The 15,147-nt window shown below is 50.0% G+C and overlaps 1 protein-coding gene across 1 annotated transcript in view; it reads right to left on the bottom strand.

Annotated features, from left to right (window-relative positions):
- Positions 1-4,938, bottom strand: part of clip2 (CAP-GLY domain containing linker protein 2) — a gene marked incomplete at its 3' end in the record, with an annotated part of 313,298 nt that extends 308,360 nt beyond the window's left edge. Inside the window, exons 1-2 of the mRNA XM_078226021.1 lie at positions 4,633-4,938; positions 4,151-4,396 (exon numbers count right to left, since the gene is read on the bottom strand). Of these exons, the coding sequence (XP_078082147.1) occupies positions 4,151-4,253 (103 nt within the window). The remainder of the gene's footprint in view (positions 1-4,150; positions 4,397-4,632) is intronic.
- Between the last annotated feature and the right edge of the window lie 10,209 nt (positions 4,939-15,147).

Here is a 15,147-nt window from a genome sequence, read left to right as displayed (position 1 = left end):
GTGCAGGAGAGGCCATCTGTCCCATCGAGTCTGCACAACTCTCTGATGGAGTATCTTACCTAGGCCCTATCCCCTGCCCTATCCCGTACCCCCACACGTTTAATATCACTAATCCATCTAATCTACACATCTGTGGACAACTTAACATGGGGTAAAATACCCCAGTCCAACACCGGCATCTCCACATCAATTTAACATGGCCAATCCATCTAACCTACACATCTTTGGACTGTGGAGGAAATCAGAGCACCCAGAGGAAACCCAATGTGCAAACTTGGTATTTGCCGTCAATACCAAAGACAGGTATTGAACCCGGATCCCTGGAGCTGTGAGGCAGCAGTGCTGACCACTGTGCTGCCTAAGGGTGTTGCCTAATGGGTAGGGCATTCAGTGTACATAAGGAAATAAATCCTTAGATGATGTTGACAGATATGAATTCTTGGGCAGATTGAAGGTGACTATGGAGGACAAACTAGTTACAGGAGGCAAACTGACCACCTTGGGGCAAGAAGGAATTGAATTAGAAGAGGGCAGTGCCATGGAGGGGCAGCAACTCGGAGTTGCCATAGAAGAATGGCTGACTGCATTCAAACGTAATGAAGAGGAGAAGGAAGGATAACTACTTTGGACAACTTTGAAGGCAATGGGACCCATTCTTCAGCTGATTCTAATTTCAAAAGGAGGAAGCAGGGGTATGGGATCGTGTTCTATAGATCAAAGCCCTTCGGTTGACAAAATCGCTCATACTATACCAGCAGTCATCTTTCATTTCCCACCTCAGCCATGCGTCTGATCTCTGGAATGCCACCAGCTAAGGGACCATCTGTAAGGTGGGCTAAGTGCAAGAGAAATAGGAGGAGTAGGCCTTTTGGCCCATTGAACCTACTCTGTCATTCAATAAGATCATGGCTGGTCAAACTGGGCCTTAACTCCATTGTCCCTCATAACGCTTGATTCCCTTATCAATTAAACATCTGTCAATTCAGCCTTGAATATACTCAGTGCTCCAGCCTCCACTGCTCTCTGTGGAAGCAAATTCATAGAAACATAGAAGATAGGAGCAGGGGGAGGTCACTCGGCCCTTCAAGCCTGCTCGGTCATTCATTATGGTCATGGCTGATTGTCCAACTCAATAGCCTAATCCTGCTTTCTCCCCATAACCTTTGGTCCCATTCGCCCCAAGTGCTATATTCAGCCGCCTCTTGAATACATTCAATGTTTTGGCATCAACTACTTCCTGTGGTAATGAATTCCACAGGCTCACTGCTCTTTGGTGGTCTGCCTGTGGAATTCATTACCACAGGATTCCAAATTCCAAAGGCGAACAATCCTCAGAGAAGAATTCCTCATCTACATCTTAAATGGGAGACCCCCTGTTTTGAATCTGTGCCCCCGGTTCTAGATTCCCCCACAAGGGGCAAACATCCTCTCAGCATCTACTCTGTCGAGCCCAAGTTTCAATAAGATCTCCTCTCAATTTTCCCAACTTCATTGTGCATAAAAACCCAACCTTTTCTCATAGGACAAAGCCCCCTTCATCCAAGGAATCAGCCTGCTGAAGAATGTGGTTGAGCCTTGGACAGTCGGCAGAGAGAAGGGATGGAGTCAGTAACTAGGGGAGAGTTTGGAGCGGGAACCAAAACAATTTAGTTGGAGGAGGTTTCTGTCCCTCCTGTGCGGGTGTAGGATAAAGAGTCTGATAACTTAGTAAGAGTGGAGAGTCGAGGGGGGTGTTGGGGAGATAGAGCTGGGGTGTTGTCAGCACACACGTGGGAACTGATGCTGTGCTTTTGGATGGTTGCCAAAGGCCAGCATACAGATGAAAAATGGGAGAGGATCAAGACAAGATCCTTCAGGAAATCAAGAGGTTATCATAGAATCCCTACAATGCAGAAGGAGGCCATTAGGCCCATCGAGGACGTATCGACTCTGAAAGGGCATCTTCTCCAGGCCCAACCTCCTTGCCCTATGCCTGCAACATCGTGGCTAATCCCCCTAACCTGCACATTTTGGGACACTAAGAGGCAATTTAGCATGGCGAATCCGCCTAACCTGCACATCTTTGGACACGAAGGGACATCTTGTCTGGGTTAGGTGCATTGGCCATGCTAAATTGCTCCTTAATGTCAGGGGGATTAGTGGGGTAAATACGTGGGGTTACAGAGATAAGGCCTGGGTGAGATTGTTGTTGGTGCAGACTTGACTGGGCGGCATGGTGGCACAGTGGTTAGCATTGCTGCTTCATAGCGCCAGGGACCCGGGTTCAATTCGAGCCTCAGGTGGCTGTGTGGAGTTTGCACGTTCTCCCCATATCTCCGTGAGTTTCCTCTGAATGCTCTGGTTTCCTCCAACACTCCAAAGATGTGTGGGTTAGGTTGATTGGCCATGCTAAATGCCCCTTAGTGTCCGGGGGTTAGGAGGGCAAATATGTGGAGTTACCGAGATAGAACCTGGGTGGAATTGTTGTGGGTGCAGTCTCAATGGGTCAAATGGCCTTCTTCTATATTGTAGGGATTCTATGATTTTTGGACCGTGTAGAGAAGCAGTGAGACCATATGAACAAGGAGCAGAAGAAGAACATTCGGCCCCTCAAGCCTGCTCCACCATTCAACAAGATCATGTCTGATCTGTTTGTGCTTTGAGTTCTACATTCCCATATATCATAGCTACCAAGGTGATTCTCTAGGTGTGAATGTTAGAGAACACTGGAATCCAACAACTGCTGTCCGCCAGTTGGGGGAGGGGGTGGCGGCTGGTGGAGAGAGAATGGGTGAGATGAATGGGTGTAAATTGAGAGAGGTGGATACTCAGCAAGACCTTGGTGTCCTCATGCGTCAGTCACTGAAAGTGAGCGCGCGGGTACAGCAAGCAGTAAAGAAGGCAAATGGTATGTTGGCCTTCATAGTGAGAAGATAGGGGTAGGGATGTTTTGCTGCAATTGTATAGTGTTGATGAGGCCACATCTGGATTATTGTGTGCAGTTTTGCTATCCTGATCTGAGGAAGGATGTCCTTGCTATAGAGGGAATACAACAAAGGTTTACCAGGTTAATTCCTGGGGTGGCAGGTCTGTCATATGAGGAGATACTAAGTCAGTTAGGATTGTATTCACTGGAGTTTAGAAGAGTAAGAGGGGATCTCATAGAAACTTATAAAATTCTAACAGGGTTAGTTAGATAGGGTGGATTCAGAAAGAACGTTCCCAATGGATTCCAGCACTAGGGGTCATAGTTTGAGGATAAGGGGTAAACCTTTCAGAACTGAGGTGAAGAGAAATTTCTTCACCCACAGGGTGGTGAATGTGTGGAATTCACTACCACAGAATGTAGTTGAGGCCAAAACATTGTCTGATTTCAACTCTTGGGGCTAAAGGGATCAAGGGATATGGGGGGGAAGGGGGGATCAGGATATTGAATTTGATGATCAGCCATGATCAAAATGAATGGCGGAGCAGGCTTGAAGGGCCGAATGGCCTACTCCTGCTGCTGGTTTCTTTGTTTCTATGACATTTTGAAGTATCTGAACCTCCCTAAAGAAAGCCTGCCTGCCACCCAATGCAACCCAGCCGACTCCCAGATCAGAAAAGGTCAATTTCCAAGCCCAGCTCACATCAAATTCTCAAAAAAAACTTCAAAATCAAAAATTTAATTTAGATTTTGACAGACTTCCCCCTGCCCCCTCCTCCAAAATCATTAAGTTGAAAACTACCAGACCGGTTAGTTACTGACAACTACAACTTTGCATTTCTATAGCCTCTTTGACATGGTAAAATGTCCCAAGGTGCCTCACGGGAAGGTGATCCAAATTGGACACTGAGCCACAGAAGACTACGCCAGGACAGGTGAATTGATGGTAGCCTGTGACAGGTACAATTCCTCCAGTGTTTCCTTCACCCTGACACAATAGCGGTGCACGTGAAGCGGGGCACAGTTGCAGATGCCAGATCTGATGTCATCCCTCCAGACAAGGGTAAGAGGGAAAGCAGGAAAACAAAGAATGTGTGTGGAAATGTAGCTCATGCAGCTGGTTACCCAACTGAAGGAAACACAATTGTCGACATTCGTCTGAAAAAAAGTGTCACTGATACAGAGCAATATCTAATGGGGTAACAGTTCCTCAAAAAATAATAAAGATTCTGCTCACAGCCTTACCCTCTTTGGGCCCGGCTATCGCCGCGGAGCCTCTGCCCACCGGACTGGAATGCTTGCTGATCCGCCCAGGCGCCTTCAACCCACTTGGTTTCAGCAGACTCATTTTCCTTAAGGCCTGGGTTTCTCTCTCTCCAGCAGACAATAATACTCTTTCTCAAGGAGCACTGAGGATTAGTGCAGAGCCAGCACCTCACACATCTCTCCGGCTCACCGTCCCCCACATCCTTACGGGACCCAACCTCTAATCTGAAAAGGAAAGAAAGAGAGGAAGGGAGGGAGGGAGGGAGGGAGAGAGGGAGGGAAAACTGCATCAGAGCCTTAACCAAACCTCACTTTTGATTTGTAATTTCGATAAATAATGTGGAGAGTCAAAACAAAAAACAGCACAAGCCCACCCAATCTCTTTACAAAGCAGCCTCAGCTGTGACAGTGAAGAGAGAGCCCTTTATCTACCGTCACTGTAATATCAGCAGCATCCTTACAGTGTGCTCTGTCGCTCCTCTCATCCAGCTCCCCGCTGTACAGGGATTATACGGTGCTGTGGCTGCCTCTGCTGCTGTGCTGCCTCTCCCTTTGGCTGCTTGTCTAGGATGCAGTGAGATACACACAGAGACACAGAGAGAAGCTGGGTCACATGAAGCTGCTCACACTCTCCACTGCGCTGGGGATTGGAGGAATTTACCAATCATTCAGTGTTTCGGAGCCCGGGGAGCTGTCCAATGAAGGCTTCTGTAAATAAATAAATAAAGGCAGGCAGAGATGGAACCAGCATTTTCACACAAAAGCAGCCACAAAGCCTTCCACAAAACAAAAATGTCCTTTTTGGGTCCTCCGCACAATGGGCTGGGCTGCTGCTGCTGGTCTAGTGAGCTTCAGAAACAGGAGGGCTCGCGATGCACTGAAGGAGCTGTGATTGATTCTCAGTTCTGCTGAATAAATGAACAAAAGGGAAAGTGATAGGGGAGGGAGGGCGCTGCCTCCACCTCCTCCAGCTGCCTGTTGTCTCTGCCAGCCAGCTTTATGGATTATTCATTGGGGAAGCTATAGCTGAGGCAGGAAATGAGTGTCAAACAAAGGCGGAAGCTTGAATCTGGTTAAAGTGCCACTACTCCCAGTCTGTCACACACACACACTCTGATACACACACACACACACACACACGCACTGATACACACACACATACATGCACTGATACACACACACATACACGCACTGATACACACATACACAGATACACACACATACACAGATACACACACTCACACATACACAGCTACGCACACTGATACACATACATACACACACACACATACACACAGAGCTAAGGGAGAAAAGCATTGTCATGTCCAGGAATGAGCTACAGTCTGTGCATTCTGACAGCAGCGAGGTGGAACAGTGACATTTTGGTTACAAAAAGGAATGACAAATACTTCCTAAAAGCCAAACCCTTGTTTTATGTGTACAAAGATTATTCTGAAGCTTGGTATTTCATTCATCTCTATGTCTCTCCCGCACACACACACACACACACACACACACACAGTCTGGGAAGAGGAAATCAGACAGTTTCTTCAATCCCGACCACTAACCAGTGACCCCTACCGGAGGGGGTAAGCAAAGTGGCAGTGAGTAAGTGAGACTAACATTGAAGAAAGAAAGCCTGGCTGACGTTTATTTAAACATCAACTTTCATGATCTCGAGATGTCCCAGAACGAGTACTTTTGAACTGGACTCACAGTTGTAACATGCAGCAACATGAACACAGCAAGATCCCACCAACAGCCCTGTGAAAATGACTGGATCATCTGTTTATTGTAACACTGATTGAGGGACACTGGGGTTAACTCCCCCTGACACTGACTGAGAGACACTGGGGTTAACTCACCCTGACACTGACTGAGAGACACTGGGGTTAACTCCCCCTGACACTGACTGAGAGAAACTGGGGTTAACTCCCCCTGAAACTGACTGAGAGACACTGGGGTTAACTCCCCTGACACTGACTGAGAGACACTGGGGTTAACCCCCCCTGACGCTGACTGAGACACACTGGGGTTAACTCCCCCTGACACTGACTGAGAGACGCTGGGGTTAACTCCCCTCGACACTGACTGAGACACACTGGGGTTAACTCCCCCAAACACTGACTGAGAGACACTGGGGTTAACTCCCCCTGACACTGACTGAGAGACACCGGGATTAACTCCCCTGACACTGACTGAGAGACACTGGGGTTAACTCCCCTCGACACTGACTGAGAGACACTGGGGTTAACTCCCACTGACACTGACTGAGAGACACTGGGGTTAACTCCCCCTGACACTGACTGAGAGACACTGGGGTTAACTCGCCTGACACTGACTGAGAGACACTGGGGCTAACTCCCCTCGACACTGACTGGGAGACACCGGGGTTAACTCCCCTTGACATTGACTGAGGGACACTGGGGTTAACTCCCCTCGACACTGACTGAGGGACACTGGGGTTAACTCCCCCTGACACTGACTGAGAGACACTGGGGCTAACTCCCCTCGACACTGACTGAGAGACACTGGGGTTAACTCCCCTTGACATTGACTGATGGACACTGGGGTTAACTCCCCTCGACACTAACTGAAAGACATAGAACATAGAACATAGAACAGTACAGCACAGAACAGGCCCTTCGGCCCACGATGTTGAGCCGAGCTTTATCTGAAACCAAGATCAAGCTATCCCACTCCCTATCATCCTGGTGTGCTCCATGTGCCTATCCAATAACCGCTTAAATGTTCCTAAAGTGTCTGACTCCACTATCACAGCAGGCAGTCCATTCCACACCCCAACCACTCTCTGCGTAAAGAACCTACCTCTGATATCCTTCCTATATCTCCCACCACGAACCCTATCGTTATGCCCCCTTGTAATAGCTCCATCCACCCGAGGAAATAGTCTTTGAACGTTCACTCTATCTATCCCCTTCATCATTTTATAAACCTCTATTAAGTCTCCCCTCAGCCTCCTCCGCTCCAGAGAGAACAGCCCTAGCTCCCTCAACCTTTCCTCATAAGACCTACCCTCCAAACCAGGCAGCATCCTGGTAAATCTCCTCTGCACTCTTTCCAGCGCTTCCACGTCCTTCTTATAGTGAGGTGACCAGAACTGCACACAATATTCCAAATGTGGTCTCACCAAGGTCCTGGACAGTTGCAGCATAACCCCACGGCTCTTAAACTCCAACCCCCTGTTAATAAAAGCTAACACACGATAGGCCTCCTTCACAGCTCTATCCACTTGAATGGCAACCTTTAGGGATCTGTGTATATGGATCCCAAGATCTCTCTGTTCCTCCACAGTCTTCAGAACCCTACCTTTGACCCTGTAATCCACATTTAAATTACTCCTACCAAAATGAATCACCTCACATTTATCAGGGTTAAACTCCATTTGCCATTTTTCAGCCCAGCTTTGCATCCTATCTATGTCTCTTTGCAGTCTACAACAGCCCTCCACCTCATCCACTACTCCACCAATCTTGGTGTCATCAGCAAATTTACTGATCCACCCTTCAGCCCCCTCCTCTAAGTCATTAATAAAAATCACAAAGAGCAGAGGACCAAGCACTGATCCCTGTGGCACTCCACTAGCAACCTGCCTCCAATCTGAAAATTTTCCATCGACCACCACCCTCTGTCTTCGGTCAGACAGCCAGTTACCAATGCAATCGGCCAACTTTCCCTCTATCCCACGCCTCCTCACTTTCATCATAAGCCGACCATGGGGGACCTTACCAAACGCCTTACTAAAATCCATGTATATGACATCAACTGCCCGACCTTCATCAACACACTTAGTTACCTCCTCAAAAAATTCAATCAAATTTGTGAGGCACGACTTGCCCTTCACGAATCCGTGCTGACTATCCCGGATTAATCCGCATCTTTCTAAATGGTCGTAAATCCCATCCCTAAGGACCTTTTCCATCAATTTACCAACCACCGAAGTAAGACTAACCGGTCTCTAATTACCAGGATCATTTCTATTCCCTTTCTTAAACAGAGGAACAACATTCACCATTCTCCAGTCCTCTGGCACCATCCCCGTGGACAGCGAGGACCCAAAGATCAAAGCCAAAGGCTCTGCAATCTCATCCCTTGCCTCCCAAAGAATCCTAGGATATATTTCATCAGGCCCAGGGGACTTATCGACCTTCAGTTTATTCAAAACTGCCAGGACATCCTCCCTCCGAACATCTATTTCCTCCAGCCTATTAGCCTGTAACACCTTCTCTTCCTCAAAAACATGGCCCCTCTCCTTGGTGAACACTGAAGAAAAGTATTCATTCATCACCTTGCCTATCTCTACTGACTCCATACACAAGTTCCCACTACTGTCCTTGACCGGCCCTAACCTCACCCTGGTCATTCTTTTATTCCTCACATAAGAGTAAAAAGCCTTGGGGTTTTCCTTGATCCGACCCGCCAAGGACTTCTCATGTCCCCTCCTAGCTCTCCTAAGCCCCTTTTTCAGCTCATTCCTTGCTAACTTGTAACCCTCAATCGAGCCATCTGAACCTTGTTTCCTCATCCCTACATAAGCTTCCCTCTTCCTTTTCACAAGACATTCCACCTCTTTCGTGAACCATGGTTCCCTCACTCGGCCATTTCCTCCCTGCCTGACAGGGACATACCTATCAAGGACACCCAGTATTTGTTCCTTGAAAAAGTTCCACTTTTCATTAGTTCCTTTCCCTGACAGTTTCTGTTCCCAACTTATGCCCCCTAATTCTTGCCTAATCGCATCATAATTACCTCTCCCCAATTGTAAACCTTACCCTGCCGTACGGCCCTTTCCCTCTCCATTGCAATAACAAAAGACACTGAATTGTGGTCACTATCTCCAAAGTGCTCTCCCACAACCAAATCTAACACTTGGCCCGGTTCATTTCCCAGTACCAAATCCAATGTGGCCTCACCTCTTGTCGGCCTATCCACATATTGTGTCAGGAAACCCTCCTGCACACACTGCACAAAAACTGCCCCATCCGAACTGTGTGCCCTACAAAGGTTCCAATCAATATTTGGAAAGTTAAAGTCCCCCATGACAACTACCCTATGACCTCCACACATATCCATAATCTGCTCAGCAGATTGCTTGACGCTGACTGAGAGGCACTGGGGTTAACTCCCTGACGTTGACTGAGAGACACTGGAGTTAACTCGCCTCGACACTGACTGAGAGACACTGGGGTTAACTCCCCCTGACACTGACTGAGAGACACTGGGGTTAACTCACCCTGACACTGACTGAGAGACACTGGGGTTAACTCCCCCTGACATTGACTGAGGGACACTGGGGTTAACTCACCCTGACACAGACTGAGAGACACCGGGGTTAGCTCCCCTGACACTGACTGAGAGACACTGGGGTTAACTCCCCCTGACACTGACTGATAGACACTGGGGTTAACTCCCCTGACACTGACTGAGAGACATTGGTGTTTACTTCCAGTGACACTGACTGAGAGACACTGGGGTTAACTCGCCTCAACACTGTCTGAGACACTGGGGTTAACTCCCCCTGACACTGACTGAGAGACACTGGGGTTAACTCCCCCTGACACTGACTGAGTGACACTGGGGTTAACTCCCCTCGACACTGACTGAGAGACACTGGGGTTAACTCCCCCTGACACTGACTGAGAGATGCCGGGGTTAACTCCCCCTGACACTGACTGAGAGACACTGGGGTTAACTCCATCGACACTGACTGAGAGACACTGGGGTTAACTCCCCCTGACACTGACTGAGAGACACTGGGGTTAACTCCCCTGACACTGACTGAGAAACACTGGGGTTAACTCCCCTGACATTGACTGAGAGACACTGGGGTTAACTCCCCCTGACACTAACTGAAAGACACTGGGGTTAACTCACCCTGACACAGACTGAGAGACACCGGGGTTAACTCCCCTGACACTGACTGAGAGACACTGGGGTTAACTCACCCTGACACAGACTGAGAGACACTGGGGTAAAAGCGCCTCGACACTGTCTGAGAGACACTGGGGTTAACTCACCTGACACTGACTGAGGGACACTGGGGTTAACTCCCCTCGACACTGTCTGAGAGACACTGGGGTTAACTCCCCCTGACACTGACTGAGAGACACTGGGGTTAACTCCCCCTGACACTGACTGAGAGACACTGGGGTTAAGGACCCCTCACACTGACTGAGGGACACTGGGGTTAACTCCCCTCGACACTGTCTGAGAGACACTGGGGTTAACTCCCCCTGACACTGACTGAGAGACACTGGGGTAAAAGCGCCTCGACACTGTCTGAGAGACACTGGGGTTAACTCCCCCTGACACTGACTGAGAGACACTGGGGTTAAGGACCCCTCACACTGACTGAGACACACTGGGGTTAACTCCCCTGACACTGACTGATAGACACTGGGGTTAACTCCCCTGACACTGACTGAGAGACACCGGGGTTAACTCCCCCTCACACTGACTGAGGGACACTGGGTTTAACTCCCCTCGACACTGACTGAGGGACACTGGGGTTAACTCCCCTCGACACTGACTGGGACACACTGGGGTTAACTCCACCTGACATTGACTGAGAGACACTGGGGTTAACTCCCCCTGACACTAACTGAAAGACACTGGGGTTAACTCACCCTGACACAGACTGAGAGACACCGGGGTTAACTCCCCTGACACTGACTGAGAGACACTGGGGTTAACTCACCCTGACACAGACTGAGAGACACTGGGGTAAAAGCGCCTCGACACTGTCTGAGAGACACTGGGGTTAACTCACCCTGACACTGACTGAGAGACACTGGGGTTAACTCCCCTCGACACTGAGTGACAGACACTGGGGTTAACTCCCCTGACTTTGACTGATAGACACTGGGGTTAACTCCCCCTCACACTGACTGAGAGACACTGTGGTTAACTCCCCTGACACTGACTGAGAGTCACTGGGGTTAACGCCCCCTCACACTGACTGAGAGATACTGGGGTGAACTCCCCTGACTTTGACTGATAGACACTGGGGTTAACTCCCCCTCACACTGACTGAGAGACACTGTGGTTAACTCCCCTGACACTGACTGAGAGTCACTGGGGTTAACGCCCCCTCACACTGACTGAGAGATACTGGGGTGAACTCCCCTGACACTGACTGAGAGACACTGGGGTTAACTCCCCTGACACTGAGTGAGGGACACTGGGGTTAACACCCCTTGACAATGACTGAGAGACACTGGGGTTAACGTCCCTCACACTGACTGAGAGACACTGGAGTTTACTCCCCCTGACACTGACTGAGAGACACTGGGGTTAACGTCCCTCACACTGACTGAGAGACACTGGGGTTAACTCCCCTGACACTGACTGAGGGACACTGGGGTTAACTCCCCTGACACTGACTGAGAGACACTGGGGTTAACTCCCCTGACACTGACTGAGGGACACTGGGGTTAACTCCCCTGACACTGACTGAGGGACACTGGGGTTAACTCCCCCTGACGCTGACCGAGAGACACTGGAGTTAACTCCCCCTGACTTTGACTGAGAGACACTGGGGTTAACTCCCCTGACTTTGACTGAGGGACACTGGAGTTAACTCCCCTCGACACTGACTGAGAGACACTGGGTTTAACTCCCCTGACTTTGAATGAGAGACACTGGAGTTAACTCCCCTGACACTGACTGAGCGACACCGGGGTTAACTCCCCCTGATACTGACTGAGAGACACTGGGGTTAACTCCCCCTGACACTGACTGAGAGACACCGGGGTTAACTCCCCTGACACTGACTGAGAGACACTGGGGTTAACTCCCCCTGACGCTGACTGAGAGACACTGGGGTTAACTCCCCTCGACACTGACTGGGAGACACTAGAGTTAACTCCCCCTGACTTTGACTGAGAGACACTGGAGTTAACTCCCCTCCACACTGACTGAGAGACACTGGAGTTAACTCCCCTCGACACTGACTGAGAGACACTGGGGTTCACTCCCCTGACTTTGAATGAGAGACACTGGAGTTAACTCCCCCTGACACTGACTGAGTGACACTGGGGTTAAATCCCCTGACACTGACTGAGGGACACTGGGGTTAACTCCCCCTGACGCTGACCGAGAGACACTGGAGTTAACTCCCCCTGACTTTGACTGAGAGACACTGGGGTTAACTCCCCTGACTTTGACTGAGGGACACTGGAGTTAACTCCCCTCGACACTGACTGAGAGACACTGGGTTTAACTCCCCTGACTTTGAATGAGAGACACTGGAGTTAACTCCCCTGACACTGACTGAGCGACACCGGGGTTAACTCCCCCTGATACTGACTGAGAGACACTGGGGTTAACTCCCCCTGACACTGACTGAGAGACACCGGGGTTAACTCCCCTGACACTGACTGAGAGACACTGGGGTTAACTCCCCCTGACGCTGACTGAGAGACACTGGGGTTAACTCCCCTCGACACTGACTGGGAGACACTAGAGTTAACTCCCCCTGACTTTGACTGAGAGACACTGGAGTTAACTCCCCTCCACACTGACTGAGAGACACTGGAGTTAACTCCCCTCGACACTGACTGAGAGACACTGGGGTTCACTCCCCTGACTTTGAATGAGAGACACTGGAGTTAACTCCCCCTGACACTGACTGAGTGACACTGGGGTTAAATCCCCTGACACTGACTGAGAAACACTGGGGTTAACTCCCCTGACACTGACTGAGAGACACTGGGGTTAACTCCCCCTGACACTAACTGAAAGACACTGGGGTTAACTCCCCCTGACACTGACTGAGCGACACTGGGGTTAACTCCCCTGACACTGACTGAGCGACACTGGGGTTAACTCCCCTGACACTGACTGAGAGACACTGGGGTTAACTCCCCCTGACACTGACTGAGAGACACTGGGGTTCACTCCCCCTGACACTGACTGAGAGACACTGGGGTTAACTCCCCTCGACACTGACTGAGGGACACGGGGGTTAACTCTCCCAACACTGGCTGAGAGACACTGGGGTTAACTCCCCTGACACTGACTGAGGGACACGGGGTTTAACTCCCCTCGACACTGACTGAGGGACACGGGGGTTAACTCCCCCAACACTGACTGAGGGACACTGCGGTTAATTCTCCTCAACACTGGCTGAGAGACACTGGGGTTAACTCCCTCGACGCTGACTGAGGAACACTGGGGTTAACTGCCCAGTGCTTCGTCAAGTAGTGGCATGGGATCTTTTACATCAGCCCGAGTTCGTGGATCGGGCTTCAGTCTCACCCGCAAGACATCAGGCTTAGCTGTGATGCCCTCCATAGTTGAACATCTGCTAACACCCAGTGAGCTTGCAGGTGAAGCCCTGTCATTATGACTGAGATACCTGAAGATCGCTGGCACCCAAGTGCCCATATGCAGTATCATAGTAGTAAGGCAGCAATTTATCCGAGATTCTGGGTGGCAAAATGGATTAGCATCGGAACATAGAAACTAGAAGCAGGAGTGGGCCATTCCTCCCATTGAGCCTGCTCCCACCATTCATCTTGATCATGGCTGATCATCAAGTTCAATGTCCTGATCCTGCCTTCCTCCCCATATCCCTTGATCATTGCTTCGGATTATTGCTGATTGCCTCTGGGACTAGAGGTCAAAGGCAGCCCAGGCTAATGGTTTGAGTGTCTCCTCACCCAGCTAGCCATTTCATTCTGGGTGAGGTGAGTTTGTCTGTGGACCCACAGGTTAGTGGGCAGTCAGTGCTGCTCTCTACCTTCCCCCATCCACAAACCCATTTCACACAGGCCGTGCTGGTACAACTCCCAACAATGAGTTCCTGTTGTGTGAAGCTTTGTGTCGGAAGTGTCAAGGACAAAATTCTAAATTCCTTCCCTACATTGTCTCAAGCAAAATAATCCAATGCAGTCATCAATATCTCTGTAACCCTCAGTTTTAACCCAATCATACCACCTCCATATATCACTTTTACCCTCTATCCATATATCTGCATCCTTCAGCATAATTAATATTACACTTGCCCTGTGATACTAGTATCACCGGATCACTATAACCCTGTGTTAATATCTCTGCATTCTCCAGTATTAACATCTGTAATCCTGTCTGATTAATATCTTTATGATCCTCAGTGTTAGTAATACCTCTTTAATGCTGTGTTACCATTATCACCACATAACACGACAACCCTCTGTGTTATTAATATAATTTTATTCCTCAGTATTAACATCTCTATGACACTCTGTCATTGATAACTCTGTGCAATCTTCCATCTCAACTTATCAATTCAGCTCCTGCCCCCCCCCCACCCCCCAACCCCCCCACACCCCCACACCCCAACCCCCCCACACCCCCACCCCCCCCCACCCCCACCCGCCCCCCCACCTGCCTCCCCCCCCCGCCTCCCCCCCCCACCTGCCTCCCCCCCCCCCGCCTCCCCCCCCCCCCCGCCACCTGCCCCCCCCGCCTCCCCCCCCCCCCCGCCACCTGCCCCCCCCGCCTCCCCCCCCCCCCCCCGCCACCTGCCCCCCCCCCCCCCCCCACCTTAAGCTGAGGGTGGTGTTCAGTTTAATTTAGAAGGTTAATCTAGGTTTTTCAGTATAGGTCGGGGAAACTGATCTTATCGATAGAGAGAGAGAGAAGACAATTCCTCTGACATTAGGGATGGTGATAATCTGCAAGTGCGAACCAGACCCTTCAGGAGCGAAACAAGGAAACAATGTGCACACAAAACATGGTAGAAATCTGGAACTCTCTTCCACAAAAGACAATCGATTCCAGATCAACTGCTGCCTCACAGTGCCCAGGATATGGGTTCGATTCCCGGCTTGGGTTCCTGTCTCTGCGGAGTCTGCATGTTCTCTCCGTGTCTGTGTGGGTTTCCTCCGGGTGCCCCAGTTTCCTCCCACAGTCCTAAAGACGTGCTGATTCGGTGCATTGGCCATGCTAAATTGACCTTCAGTGTACCCGAA

Source organism: Mustelus asterias, chromosome 12, assembly GCF_964213995.1.
Source record: "Mustelus asterias chromosome 12, sMusAst1.hap1.1, whole genome shotgun sequence".
NCBI lineage: Eukaryota > Metazoa > Chordata > Chondrichthyes > Carcharhiniformes > Triakidae > Mustelus > Mustelus asterias.
Note: the sequence above shows the minus strand (reverse complement) of the source record. Positions and strands in the feature narration are given on the sequence as shown.